The sequence below is a fragment of the Charadrius vociferus genome, unplaced genomic scaffold, assembly GCF_000708025.1.
Source record: "Charadrius vociferus isolate BGI_N301 unplaced genomic scaffold, ASM70802v2 scaffold731, whole genome shotgun sequence".
NCBI classification, from domain to species: Eukaryota; Metazoa; Chordata; class Aves; order Charadriiformes; family Charadriidae; genus Charadrius; species Charadrius vociferus.
In genome coordinates, this window is record NW_009646854.1 from 665,976 (window position 1) to 680,897 (window position 14,922).

The 14,922-nt window shown below is 41.5% G+C and overlaps 1 protein-coding gene across 4 annotated transcripts in view; it reads right to left on the reverse strand.

Annotated features, from left to right (window-relative positions):
* Window positions 1–14,922, reverse strand: part of PDE4D (phosphodiesterase 4D, cAMP-specific) — a 370,935-nt gene that overhangs the window by 29,318 nt on the left and 326,695 nt on the right. For all 4 annotated transcript variants that reach the window (XM_009894268.1, XM_009894269.1, XM_009894272.1 and 1 more), the window contains exon 10: window positions 13,323–13,350. In XM_009894268.1, coding sequence (XP_009892570.1) covers window positions 13,323–13,350 — 28 coding nt within the window. The remainder of the gene's footprint in view (window positions 1–13,322; window positions 13,351–14,922) is intronic.

The following is a 14,922-nucleotide window of genomic DNA, read 5'->3' on the forward strand; positions in this document are numbered from 1 at the left end:
TGGGGCTGTTCAGCCTGGAGAAGAGAAGGCTCCGGGGAGATCTTATTGCGGCCTTCCAGTACCTAAAGGGGGCCTACAGGAGAGCTGGGGAAGGACTTTTTACTAGGGCATGTAGTGATAGGACGAGGGGGAATGGCTATAAACTGGAAGAGGGCAGGTTTAGATTAAACATTAGGAAGAAGTTTTTCACTTTGAGGGTGGTAAGGCACTGCCCAGAGAGGTTGTTGAGGCCCCATCCCTGGAGGTGTTCAAGGCCAGGCTGGACGTGGCCTTGGGCAGCCTGGTCTAGTGGGAGGTGTCCCTGCCCATGTCAGGGAGGTTGAAACTTGATGACCTTCAAGGTCCTTTCCAACCTTAACCATTCTATGATTCTATGATGACTATAGAAGCTATAATTTGGATGGAGAAGTGGAAAATCATATAAAAATTATCACTTCACTTCCAGGACTCACCCCAACACACCTCTTACATGAGCTGCTCAGGCTTTACTGCCACCAAATCACAGAACCAAATAGTCCTATACTCCATCAGAAGACCCACTCTCTGGCCTTTCAACTGCCTTTTAGGAAGAGTCCTCTCTTGGAATAGCAGAACCGAGACCTGTCACATATGGAAGGGGAAAAAAACATTTATTCCCCTTCCCTTAATGCTTGTGTTTAGGTAAACTGTATATATATGGTGACTTGTACTAGACAATGAGATAGCCATAACAATTTTCAAAATAAAATAGGAAAAAACCCAAGTGAGAAATTAATCAGATGTGGGACAGAATCAAAAGATAAGACTTCCTCCTTAAAATTGCCTCCTCAGATGGCACAGCAACTCATTCTTCATCTCATCTTTTTGGTCCATTTTTTCTTAAAAGACTGCTGTTGGGGAGGATTTGCTACTGCTTCATTTGGTCTTTCTCCTCAGTTCTTTCCATTACACATATCAAATCAACTCCTGTCTTGGAAGCAACGATGACCAAACAGCCAGAGCACTGCCATCACCTTCACTCCTTCCCCTTACCTGCAAACAAAAACGTATCCTGCCTCTCCAACTTCTCCTGGCAAAGAGCAGCGAGAAAGCTGGGTGGAAATCTCAGCCTCAGATACAGCCACACAATTTAGCTCATACCATATTTTGTGTTTCAATGAGCTGCCACTTCTTTTTCATGCTTCGAATCTGCACATTTTCCAAACAACAATATTGATACTCACTCCCCGATTCCCAAAGCACAGTCCCAGCCAAGGGTGCTTTGTCAGGGCAACTAATAAATAAAACTGGCAAGTTTGCTGTAAGTGGAGTCTCAGGGCTGCTCCTCTGCTCCCCAGCAGCAAGCTCCTATGCTTTATGGACACTTTAACATGCTTTACAAAAAGCAAAGAAGCAAAAATAATCTTGAAAGAGCGATGTGATCTAGTATATGCATCTCCTTCACAGGGCTATGCCTACTTCAGCGCAGCTGTGTGGAGACTTTCAGTCCAAAGGCATTTAAGAAAAGAAGAGTAAACATGTCAGAGGTACTGCAAAGACATAACACTTCAACAATGCACCTAAAATTATGCAATACCAATGCTGAAGGAATGCTGCTGTTAATAACATAAAATATTGTGCCATGGAGATGTACGGGCTCTTAGCTCCAGCTAACCACCCATGCCCTGCGGCACAGGAATTCTGACAACTTGGACGTGTTATCCCAGCTACGGTAACTGCAGATGCCTTTTCTAGAGCTTATTTGCATAAGTAAGATTTACAAGCTACATCAGCGTTAACGCCTCAAAAGGATAGTCGTATTATAGGATAAGAACACGGTGAAGTTTAAGCCTTTTCCAAGACAACTTGCGCTAAATCCATAAAGGTATTCACACTAGAGAAACAATACAGTTGATTTCTTCTAATATCATGATGCTCCTCTGCAAACAACTACTTTGTCATTTAAGTACCATGAAAAGAGAAACAGGATTTTTTTCCCAAAAAAGTATTTGTAGGAAATTCTAACACTTCCCTTCTTACTGAATGGAAAAGATTTGGCTTTAAACATACCTGACAATTTTTTTCTCCTTTTCCTAGCTCTTATCTAGTTAACATTTGCCTAGTTAACACTGGCAGCTGTGTCTGACAGACACAGTAGGTAAAAAATAAAAGTAAAAAATTCCAGCTTGCCACCAGTTTCAAGGAGGAATATTGCACTTATTCCTTGACCACTCCACAGATCTCATGCAACTCCAGGATGTTACTCAGAACCCATTTAAAGATATCTAGAAAGAAAAAAATCTGCAGTTTTCCCCTCCTTTTGTTCTTTATGAGGGCTTTTTCCTAACATGAATGCCAATCTGGGCTAAGAAATAGGTCTGTAATAAAAGGAATATAAAATGCAGAACTATTGGAATAACTTATTTATATTTTATATACACATATGTATACGCACCCTGTAAGTAAATTCCTACCCCATAAATATCTACTGTAGCATAGCCACAAAAGAAGTCTGTACCCACATGATGCATTTTTGCAGACAGCTGTGTCTAACAAGTGTGCAAAGAGGAGCAATACTTCACTCACAGAGCTGTGATGGCACACTCACCCTAAGACTGATACAGCTACACCAGCAAAAACTGAGCTTTACAGGTATTGCCTGCTTCATGCAGAAGACGGGCTTGCTATGTAAGGACAAGAAACAGCTTCACTGGTATTGCTGGATTAATCTATCTTCTCCTGTAATGTGACATTCTTATTTTAATGAGGTGTTCCTACTGTAGATCTGGCCAAGCACATGCTTTAACAGTTCATCAGAAATCTTGTTGAATGGTTGCCATTTCATACTAAAAGAAATGAGTCTTTTAACCATCTTTTTTAAAGCTACAGTCATGCTTAACATATATACCATTCTTGTGAAAAAGCAAAAATTAAATATTTTTTTTTCTGATTCTAATATATATGAAAACCAAATACAAACCAAACTATTTCCTATCCTTCTAGATACTATTGCTCAGTTCACCAAAAAAAGAAAAAGAAGGCAAAAGCTATCCTAAAAAAAAAAAAAAAGCTATGCTACCACAGACAAAAAAACACCAGAGAATTGTGGACTGCGAAGTAACTACTGACACCGCAATGAGTTCAGTACAGCTCTGATGTAAACATGACTTAGCAAGTGCCTGTAAATCATCCAGAGTAGATACCAATATTTTGAGAGCAGACTGCAAATTGTGTCATGCAATTTTGTTGGTTCAGTCTCTGGTTCTTATTAAACCACGGCTTGTTGTACTTCTAACTAAACTGCATGTGGTAGTGTCATTGTTCTTTCAAAGGAAAAAACTCAGCAAAGGGTATTCACTAACTAATATTCATTCTGAAGCGTCCTTCCTACCTTTCATTTGATTAGATATTTAGATGTCTTCAACATGCACCAAATCTATATAGATTCATGGAAAAAATGAAGATCTATCCATCCACAACAGGAGAAACAACTAGTCTCACCCATTACACCCTCATCTCATGCTTACAGGGAAACACACAAAAGTGTAATGCTGCTTTTTTTGGTCCAAGTCGGCACTTCACCCAAATACCTCTGGGTCAAATTAAGCAAACAGGCACGAAACCCAAGCGGTTTCCAGTCCCACAGTCAGGTGTGCTGTGAGGTTGGGTTTACCAGTACACGAGAGAGATGGAGACAAGATAACAAAACCAGGCCAAAGGCAGCTCTGTAGTTTCCCGAGTTGCGTACTTATTACCTGTGTGATTTAAACCCCTCTTACAAGAAGTCTCAGTATTTGCATGAGGAAGCTCATGGTATATTCATGTTTCCTAACTCCACGCCTACTGATACCAGTAATTTGCCTCTTATCCTACACATGGGATCCGACTCTTTCTGGGCGCTGACTTCTCTCACTGTGGTGGCACTGTGCCATGGGGGGCTGTGGCGTTCGGATCAGGCAGAGCTGTCGCTGTGCTCAGTCGCCTGGTGTTGGGCTCACCAGCCGGGGATGTCTGCATTCCTGGCCGGGGTTTGGCAGGTTCAGACCAGGCCAGGCTGGGGAGGCGTTGGTTGAGTGCTAGTAAGGACGAGTGACGCACCCATGCCTGACGGAGAACACTCCTCGCTGTCCCATGCCAACCCGGACGGGTTCCTTTGGGTTTGGCAACCCTGTTTCACCTTGCGCTGGTGCAGAGCGGGCGAGTGCTCAGACTGTCTCAGCTGGGCAGCATCCATCAGCTGAGAGGCAGCTGAAGAAACAGACTGTTAGCATCCTTCATCTCTGGCTACTGGAGTTCCCACGTAGCTCATCGGGTGTAATACAGACAGGAAGGAACATACACTGGACTTGCTCAGGAGAGCATGCTCTTGGAAGTTGAAAGCATGAGGAACAAGGACTGAGGGTCAGGAGATGCAACTGGATGCCTGGTTCTACCGTGACCTGCAGTGTCACTCTATCCCGTGAACATTTTGTTCCTTCCCACCCCACGCCGTGGACTGTTGCAAGATGGGGGCATGAACCCACATCCACTCTCATGCTACATGGCTCACGCAGCCTGCAGGCTGAAGCTGGTTCTCCTCGCCAGCTTGGAGCCCATGAGCTACAACCAGGAGCCCTCCCAAACATGGCTGGTTTTGCACTAAGTTTTATTTAAGGTAGCTACAGGGAGCTGCTGAAGCACAACTCCTACACCTATCAGTCTCCGATACAGTCTCATCACAACTGCTGAAAGGATTTTGTAGGAGCCCTCTCACCTGGGTGAATTTTGCTTCTTGTTGCCAAATGAAACTAGCACCAAAGCACCAAGATTATCTGAAGTCATACAACACATCGGACTACAAATGTACGCATTTCTCATTAACTTGTTAGAACTGGATTTCAGGTGAGAGGCACCCTTGCAGTAATCCTCCACCTTTTCTTGCATTTTTGCATTGTTCACAACCGATTGTTCAAACATAGAAAATATTTTTATACTAACTTTTCTAGAAGAACAAATAGTATGGAATATATAAATAGGTATCAGGGTTTACTTGCCACACTCGCTTCTCAGTAATGTTACTGTGGGTTGCTCCTGAGTAATCTCAGTTTGCCAGAGCACCAACAAATTGATATTTACAAGGAAACAATTTCATTGCTAAATCAATATTTCCTTTGAAAATGCTCAAATGGGGCTTGTATTTAGCCATTTCCAGTATGTACTGTAGCACCATACAGTAATTACCTTTTGTAAACACTGCTTTTATTCTTGGTTTAAAACCAGTGAATATTTTATATTTAACAATGGGTAAATGTTCATTAGTAATGAATTAATTAATACGCTTTTGCTTTGATAATTTGCACAGCAAAGCATTACAGATAATTTAATTTGAAATGTAAGACCCCTGTTTAATCAATAACCTACCTTCACTTATTTTCTTTTCTGAAGACTAAATTGCAATGAATCCTGTCATTCATGCAAAATTTTAAACCAAAGGTAGACTAAAAATCATGCAAATAACATCACAGACTGGAAATTGATTAGGTTCCACTAACAGAAGAAAAGTACATCATTAGATTGGGGTATATTCTCTGATGAGCTTGCAATATGGATACGAAATACACAGACATTGTTCAAGTAAAAGATTATCTATTAACCTTTCATTATTACCAGGCATTTTGTCAAGAAACAAGGCATTTTTCATATTTCAATCCTCTTAAACAGATACTTTTAAGCCTCTATAAAAATCATCCCTAGTTTGAAAAACATCTTAAAAATCAAACAAAACCAATAAGCTCTAACTAGATATGGCATCACCTTCAGCTTTGGCTTGCATTTTTATTTGTTAAAAGAAAAAAAAAAAAAAAAGGGAAAATTTGCCTGCTTTATGCCCATTTACACATTTACATGCAATGTCTAGAGCAGCTGGAAAAGCCCCGAGCACCGCATGAAACACTGGAGAGACCTTAGCAGATGCAGAAAGACATCAGTCTATCCACTTACGTGGGACCTCACATACACGCAAAAGCCCATTTTTGCCATGAGAAGGACAGAAATGTTAAAAAGGCTTACAGTCTGCAACAAGTTAAACTTCCTCCAGTCTTCCAAAGCTCCTGCTTAACAGCTGATTCTACCAACTCTTTTATCAATGAGAGAATGATGCTAAATAAAACTGGCTATGGGTTTAATCCATAGCCTGATGAAGTAAATGTAAACACTCTCTGTAGCTCCAGCAGGTACTAGATCCCGTTTCCTAGGGAACGGGAGCCATGCTCTAGTACCACCTTCCAGCCTCTCCAATGCCATACTTCTGCTAAATCTCCAAACCAGAGAACAAAACTGCAAGGGTGTAACCAGTGTAGTTCATCTGTATAGGACTGTACAGTTAACTAGGGAGTTTATGCCTGGTCTAAGGCAAATTCCATTAAAAATGAGACAGGATGTAACATTTGATAACTTCAGTGAATATTGAAGTTACTTACTCACTTATTTTCTTACTCACTTCATGAGATTAATATGTCCATTCTATTAATTAATGCTTAATTTAGTGTTACATGTGTAAAAAGCATATTCCTAGCTGTTAAAAACCAAACAGGCGTCTGTGTTTTAGACTGTTTTCTCAGCACGCATTAGGTGACACGAATTCCCAACATCACCCAGTCCACCGTAAGCACCACACATACTTTTTGTGACTAGAACAAACATTTGCCTTGCCTGTTGTTCAGTGTCCTGCTGTATCAATCACCTCTTATTAAATAATGGTACAAATACAAAAAGTCCCAGGTCACAATTAGAAAATTTTTCAAGAGCAAAAGGACTATGAAGCAAAGCTGAGCTACTCGTCTGACTCTGCAAACAGACTCCTTGAAGTCCCCTAGTAGTGAAAAAGTAGAAGTCAGAATGGATCTTATCGCTTCCAGTGCTGCCACCTTCGAGCTGCTGAGCAAGCCACCCGGCAGACACAGCGTGGGTCGGCACGACTCCCACCGCTCAACAGAGCTACGTGCATCAGCAAAGGCAAGAGACCACTGCCGGGCAGGACGTGGGGTGAAAAGACAGATTGGGGAACAGATAGACTTGCGTAGAGCGTGCTATTTCACAGCAGCCAAGGTACTGTAGAAGCAACCAAAAAAAACCACCCACCAACAACCCCAAAAACAAACCCCAGGCGACTCCTCCCTCATGAGCAATTAAGGCACAGTTTCATACTACAGCACACTATTCAAAGGATGGGGTGTAACGACCTGTAAGACCAACACCTGTCCTCCCATCCTCCACGTAGGTCAGTCGGGCAGCTTTAGTTTTCTAAAACCAGAACATTTTTCAAGCTCTGATAATAATTGCAAGAACAAGCCTAAAACCCCTGTGTACACCAGCATGCTTTCATTTCTACCTCATCTATAAAATCTAAAAGACACATGAGCACAGGAATATTATCTACCCGAAAAGACAAAAAATTCACCACAACATAGTTACCAAATTCTTTTTCTTCCTGCAGTTCTACTTTATCCCAACAGCACAGTTTTCTTTTGTATTGTCATATCATGTCTATAACCAATCCACCTTTCACAGCTCTGTGAAACAAAGATCAGATTACAGATGTATATTCCTGACCACCAAAGAAAAATTATTACTTAAATTTTAGCCCCCAAACGCCAAGATTTGTTGCTGCAGAAGTTTTCCAGAGCACTTTATCTTCTTGCATTTAAAATTTAGTCAATCCATTTTAAAAATCAAGTTCTGTAAGCAGGGACGTAGTGAAAGCTGTGCTAGAAATGCCAAGCTCTGACTATGCATCAACAAGCTGCATCATCTTTACAGTGATGAGCTTTAAGAGCTCTCCTATAATAAAGCCTGTGAAACCTTTTCAGCAACAACCAAAAAGAGCTGCAGAAAATTCCTTCCCAGCTAGAATTGTTTTTACTGATGCTAAGAAAAGAGGAAAAAAAAACTAATTACCAAATTATGAAATGAAATCTTACCTGGGTCCAGTATTCAGACATACAAAACTTTGGCCATGCTTCATAGTACAAGAAGAACACAGTCATTTTACTGAGAAATCTGAGCTTTGGGCTTTAAGGTCTATGCATCCAAAGAGATATTCTATGATTTGCCAAATAATTCATCACATTAATATTTCTCAGGAGTCAATGTGCTTATAAATTTTCCAGCTAAAGTCTCCACTGCAAGTGAAAAATAATTTCATTTAAAGACACCCTTACATATTTAATTTCAGATTTTGTTTTTTTGTAAGCTGTCTTCTCGCAAGGAGTGTGTTTCAGAAAACCTCTGACGTGCACATACAGAACAGCTTTGTAAATCCAGCAAAGATACTTTCTGGCTTCTTGTTGAGCCACACTAGCCTGCATTTACTCCAAAATGGCACCCTCATCTCTGCTTGTTGCTATGGCCACACCATACGTCAGGCTTGCACTTCCCCCCCGCTCCCCCCCAGACCTGTTTGTTTATGACAGGCCTAGGTGCTTCCTATTATGGTGCTCGCATCAGCATAGTGTGCAGGGGGGGAGCCGCCCCCCGCCACTGAGGCGATCAGCATGCAGCAGAGGACGGAGATGCTGAGGAATCCGAGCATGCTCCCTGCAACACCGCACACAAGGGCTGCTCTGAGACACGGTACACGCCACGCAGAATAACGCATCCAGGTCTGGCTGAAGAAGTCCTTGTCACTCTGGTTTTCTGGGGCAGTAACAGCTGAACGTGGGTGAGCTAAGGCTAAGAAGGGAGAAACCCAGGGAACCACATGTTTAGAAAGCAAAATAAATGCTGCATTTTGCAAGGTCTCGAGTACCTGTCTGTCCCCCCTGGTTCTGCCATGCTGCTACTGAGCAGCAAAGAGGCGAGCATTTTAATTCACATAACAAAAGGACAGTAAAAAACATCTTTACAAACCCACTCATCATTAACCTCCAAATGTATTTCTAGTATTTCACAGCTTGTTTCACTCATTTCAGCAACTAAACTGAAAACATTTTGTTTGTTTCATGTGTACTTGTAGGGGACTTCCCTTTGTGCACAGGGAAAATGTGGCCAAAAACAAAGGTATGTTAACTCTCACAGTACCCACGCATCACTTGTAATGTATCAGAGCTTACCCATCATACAGCAGGAAACAAAGACACCAATGCCACATTTGTGGCAATAAAGCTCACCAACAATAGCCAAAGATTCACGATACTGCTGACATACTCAAGAACACCAACCACCTGCAAACCCAGCAGCAGCAAAGCTTAGAGCCCAGTCATTACCCTTCAAAATCATTTGCAGAAGCACACAGCAAAGCAAAACTTTTTTATCAAAAGGGTTACCAAATCTTTTTAAAAAAAAAATAAATTCAAATGTTCCTTGTATTTGTCATTACTTATCACAGCGCCAATAAAGTTTGGCAAATTTCAAGCACAGAAAATACGTTAACTGGTCAAAAGATTGCATGCATAAAAATTCTATTTTCTAGTCCTTCTTGCCCATTTTTCATTAAAACATGTTCAAAGATGCTCCAGTCCACAACAACTACTTGGAAACCTACTTTTCAGTTGTTTCTGCTCTTAAAACTCTTTCTTGTTCCAGTAATGAAAACAGCACTTCTTGCTATTTCATTTGTTCTTACACTAGCCCCTTCTGCTTACCATTCTTTCCTGTTGGAGTTGCACTATTCCAGTGTCCCAAGGATGAAGTTTGTAGAAACAGTGCTAAAGAGCATGGCCAAAATGTCACCTTGGGTATTTATCCTTTCTTTCTTCAGATCAGCTCTGAAAACTAACAACTGCTTCCTTTTGTCAGCGAGTACACATGAATCGTATCCTCACCTCACAAAATTACTCTTCATTCAGACCTCCCTTTCAAGCTCCAATGGGTGGCTGATGTATTATGAAAATCATTGTTTCTACATACACATAAGAAACCCTCAGGGTGAGGTACCTTTCAGTTTACATTTTACAGCACGTAATATAAACCCATACCTTGAGAAAGAGTAAGAAAAAAATATTTGGCACCTTCACTTCTAGTCCCTGCAGATAAAATAACTTTTGCAGTACCGACTGCTGCAGTGCTGCCTTCCTGAATCTATTAACTGTTATCACTATACAACAAGAGAAGGATATTTCACGACAAAATTCTACCTATACACTTGGTGACCCCTTCTCTTTAAATTTGATTTATATCAGTACTGTTAGTCATTTTGCTCTTGGCCACTTGATCAGACATCTCCGTTACAACTGTTCATTCTGAATGGCAAAAATCAAGTTTATGACAATGTTAGTATCTCAGCTGGCAGTGTGAGGTTGTCTGTAATTCTGGGTAAAATTACTACATTAAGGCTATACAGTCAACCTTGGCCACAAGAAGATCAGATAGCAAGCTTTAAATACGCTAACGCCTGCTTGGACGGGTCCTTTCAATCATGTAAACTAATTCAATTAAAAACCACACATCATTATACCCATCAAACAATACTCCTGGCCTTATTTATGTGGGGAACATGACTGATGTACCTGAATGGTTACAAGATTGCAGTTAACCATACACACTTCCTGTAAGGTCCAGCTGTTTATTCCAGAATAAAATGAACACTGACTTTGTTTTGATTGCTTCCTGTGACTTTCAAAAACCTGCTTGTAAATTTCTTCAAAAGGACAGACTTCAGGCAAAAAGAAAATGCCACTGGTTAGTATACAGTGCTTATGAGCACAGGCAAGCAAAATCTACCATTAACACACCTTAAATTAGTGATGGAGAATGACGGAGGAGCTTGAAAACCAGCCTGGACTAGTGCACATTAAAGTAATTACTGCCTCATTAACATTTTGCCAACATCTAGTGTTGATGAGAGTGGATTGCACTCTGATGTTCAGGAAACCTGCTAATGAGTGACCTTCCTAACTGAAAGCCTAACTTACACGTGAATGTATGCCATGGGGAGCACAGGGAGTCCTGCCACCAAGCTGTGCCATGCAAATGCTCACTGGACAGCACGGCTCAACATGTGAAAGCAGCAGCAAGATGCTCTGAAGTATCTTCCCAGACTTGCACTGCCACAAGCGCATCTTAACTGCTCTACCTCAGTCCCCCAACCTGAGAAACAGAAATACTTCTGATCTGTAACGTCATGGTGTATCACTGCAGCACAGCACAGGCCATTTTTTTAAACATAACTTTCAGTACAAGTAGATGAAAAAAAGGACCTTAAAAGATCTGTGTGGTTTCACAGGTGTAAAGCTAACTCAGATACTGTTAGGTGTTTTATATCCTGGGTGGTTTTAACAGATCCATAAGCTATTTCCATACTTTTTGTACAAATGAGAAACTACCCTTGATCAGGAAAGATGAACTACTACTATGCAAAACTAGATATGTGTATTAATTGCAACTGATAATTCTTACGTGTAATAGAAGATCAAAATCAATCAAATTTAACTGGAAGCTCTGCTCTCAGTTTAACTTTCCTTTGTCCTCTTGCTTTCCCTTCCCAAATAAAACCGATAGCAAAAACACATAAACCAGCAGCCTTTCCCTTAGCAACTACAAGCAGAGGATGTAGTTAAATATCATCTTGCTGGGAGATCTTATAGAATCATTGAGTCAGCTCAATTTTATTAGCTGATCATACATTAGTTGGTTACAAGTTAATTAATAGAGGTAGCACACTGTTTAAATTTTATTTGTAGATAACCTTGTAAACAGGCCCTGCACATCAGCTTGATGCAGTGTTGCTCCACTGCCTGTGCAGATTACACTACTGCCTGTGTGGCTCCATTTCCAAAGCAGCGCCAAGGACAGCCAGCCGTGTCTCCCTGGGTTGTGGACTCAGATGAAGCAGCCATCCCCGTCGCAGCACGGCTCCTTCACCAGGCACCTGGCAGGGTGGCCACAGCGAAGCTGCAGATGAACTGCTCAGAGGTGAACCCCAGCTCAACAGGCAGGTGCCGGCCTCCACCCTCTCCACTCAGGCGGCCGCAAGGCAGGACGAGTAGCATCGCTTTCCATCATGCCTTAGCTTGCCTACACTTCGTTTTGCAGCTACACAGGGGACTGGCTGCAAGTCAACTGCAACTGGGATCAATTTCTATTGAGACAGGCTGTATCTAAAAAACAATAAATCAGAACAGGACATATCCATCCATAATACACTTAATTCGATGCTAACTCTCCTAAACATGGAAAGTTTTGGCGGATGATACCAAACCCTCTACTAACGTAACTGAGACAGAAGAGTTTCTTAGTGTAGTTTCTTTATGAGGCAGAGGCTGAATTGACATTTCAGCAAACACCACGTTCACTGTACCAAAACTTTATATAATAGCAGAAGCTGCGTCTTATTGAAAACAAAAAAACATTATTAAAAAGAAAAAAAAGGCCACTGCTTTCCAAAACACTTCATGTCTTAGTCTAACCTTGATTACAGCAACACTCTACCATGAATACAATGCAGGAGTTCTTGGTTCTAAATACTGTCACAAGCCACAAGTGTTTAGATACTTATCATGCTTTGCAGTAGCCATGAATTTCACTTTATTATTAAGCAAGAAGTTATGAAGTACTCATGTCCATGAAGCCTTTTCCAAGTAAAAACTTTGAAAAAAAAATTTTTTTTTTAATGCCACAAAAAGGCACATCGATGTTTGCATTTCAACTTTACATAAGTTTCTGGAAAAACATCATAATTTTAAAATTCTCTGTTATGGTGGTTGAAGGTATTTTCCCACATCAAGTCCTAGTTATTTACTCTGTAAAATTTTGTCTATATTACTCTGTGCCATTACACTAAAAGGAAAGAATCTTTCATACTGTGGCATTTCCTATAATTAAAGATGCTACAAAAAGAGCTATTTGTGTGCTGGTATGGACCATTTGCTTATATTTATGGAAAAAATTATCGTGTTATTAGCGACTGGAAAGCCATGCAATCCTAGAAGCAGCTAAAAAGCTGAAAAGTGTTAAATCATAGCCACGCTCAGAGAGGTATCATTCCTCTTGCGTAGCTCGCACACCCAGGACTTTTTAAGAAGCCGTGAATGACAGATGCAGAAATCAATTAGTTTTTTCTAAAATGTAAAGTACAGACCGAATCTGTGAGATTAAGGGTTCCTAACTTGTTTTGAAGCCTTGAAATGCCAGTGTTTTTTGTACTGACCGTTATGGGTCAAATCTAGGCTCCTTTCCACTGGCACAGAATGGGATAGCCTCTGTGGTGTACTTCTATTTGAGAAGAGCCCCCAAAAAGAGCAGAAGAGGCTCAGCCCACCACCCAATTAAGATATTTCCAAATCGCAAAGGCCTACTTGTCGTGGCCCAGGGAGGCGAACATTTGCCATCGCGTACCCACACAAGAAGTAGGGGCTGCTCATGACTCAGACACCTTGAGCCTCACCCACCACGTTTGCTTCTTTCTCAGCAACAGACCTACAGCTCTATGACACCACCAAAGCCCCCACTTATGACCCTCACAGAAGAACGGGGCATTTCATCATTTTTCTCATTTGACACCAACTCAACAAACGCACAGAAGAGATTCAACCACTGCCAAACTGGTACCACTACTCCATCCACTTGTTTCTGAGAAGATGGAAGTGTTGAGAAATGACAAGGAGGGGTTGGTGCAAGCCATCTGCACGACAGCAAGTTTCACCCACTACCTCACTGCAGCAAACAGGAGCAAGTAAGGTTGTGCACAGATGCACAGACTGCACTCCAGCCCACAGGTCTTAAAATCTTTTTGGGCTGGCATCAGCGCATGGAAAGGTTATCCTTCCTTACCTCCATGGTCCTCTTTTCCTTTTCTCTTGTTATGAAGTAAAAGAAAATCGGGGAACCTGCACAAATGTGCAGTAATTCGATTTCAGGCTCACCACTTTATCAGCATCCCTTTACTCTGTCACTGTACAAACTAAAATCCCTATCGAATAAAAAACTCCCTGATGCTGCCCTCAACAAGCTTTTTCTTGCTAACAGCTGCCCCGTAATTGTAATCTTCATCAGAAGCAGCACTCCAAAGAGCTAACCAAATCCTCAGATTTTCCTAGAAAGATCTGGGAACATAAGAACAAACATAAGAACTATCATGTCAGCCAGCCAAGTGCAATGGCATTGCCAGACATTATATAAGAGGACTGTCACACAACAAACCCCCATCAAGTTTTTCATCTAGATATCCAGGCTCTTTAAATCTCAGAAGGAAAACAGATGCTGCCTGCTTTGCAACAATTTAGTCATGACAACAACAAATTTCTTTTCTATTGTTACAGTTCCAGCACATTATTTCTCATGTGCAATAGCTGAAACTCAAGAGAATGACTGATGTTTAAATCCTCTTAAATGGATATGACAACATTATCCTATTCCTTAATTGGAAACAGGTCACTCTAATCGGTGGCTATGACAGAAGAGGATACAATTTTACTCTGGCTGAGCTTCCACATTTGGAAAAAGCATTGAAAAAAAAAAATTATGCTCCTACAGATGAAACGTGATTTCCGAAGACAATCTCCGAAGCATGCAACAAACCCGCCCCCAAAGTTATCCACAAGAATTCAAAACAAGACAACACTGAAGACTAGTCTGTTAATAAAAGACTGAGCCAGTGGCATGAGCCATGTTTACTAGTTCTCGACTTGGCACATCTAGGCTCCTACAAAATTACTGACCACCAGAGCACGTAAGCTTTTCCACAGAATAAGACCAAGATAAAACAGATGAACGGACTAAATCAGGAGTCAGAGCTCCATAAATTCTGGGCATGGGGAAACCCCGAGAGCTGCTGTCAGCCTGTGGGAACACGATGCTGCTTCTCCATCCAGTGGCCTGCGAAGAGCTGCCAAGAGGTACGGGGCAATTTCAGGCTTGGCTCCCCTCGCCCCAGCGAGGGTCACGCAGGCGTGAGGGCAGCAAGGCTCTCCCCTGCCCCTGCGAAAACCCAGCGGAGGTGTAACAGCACTTCTGTTGGAAGCATGTTAGGGAATTTACACATGGTCCATT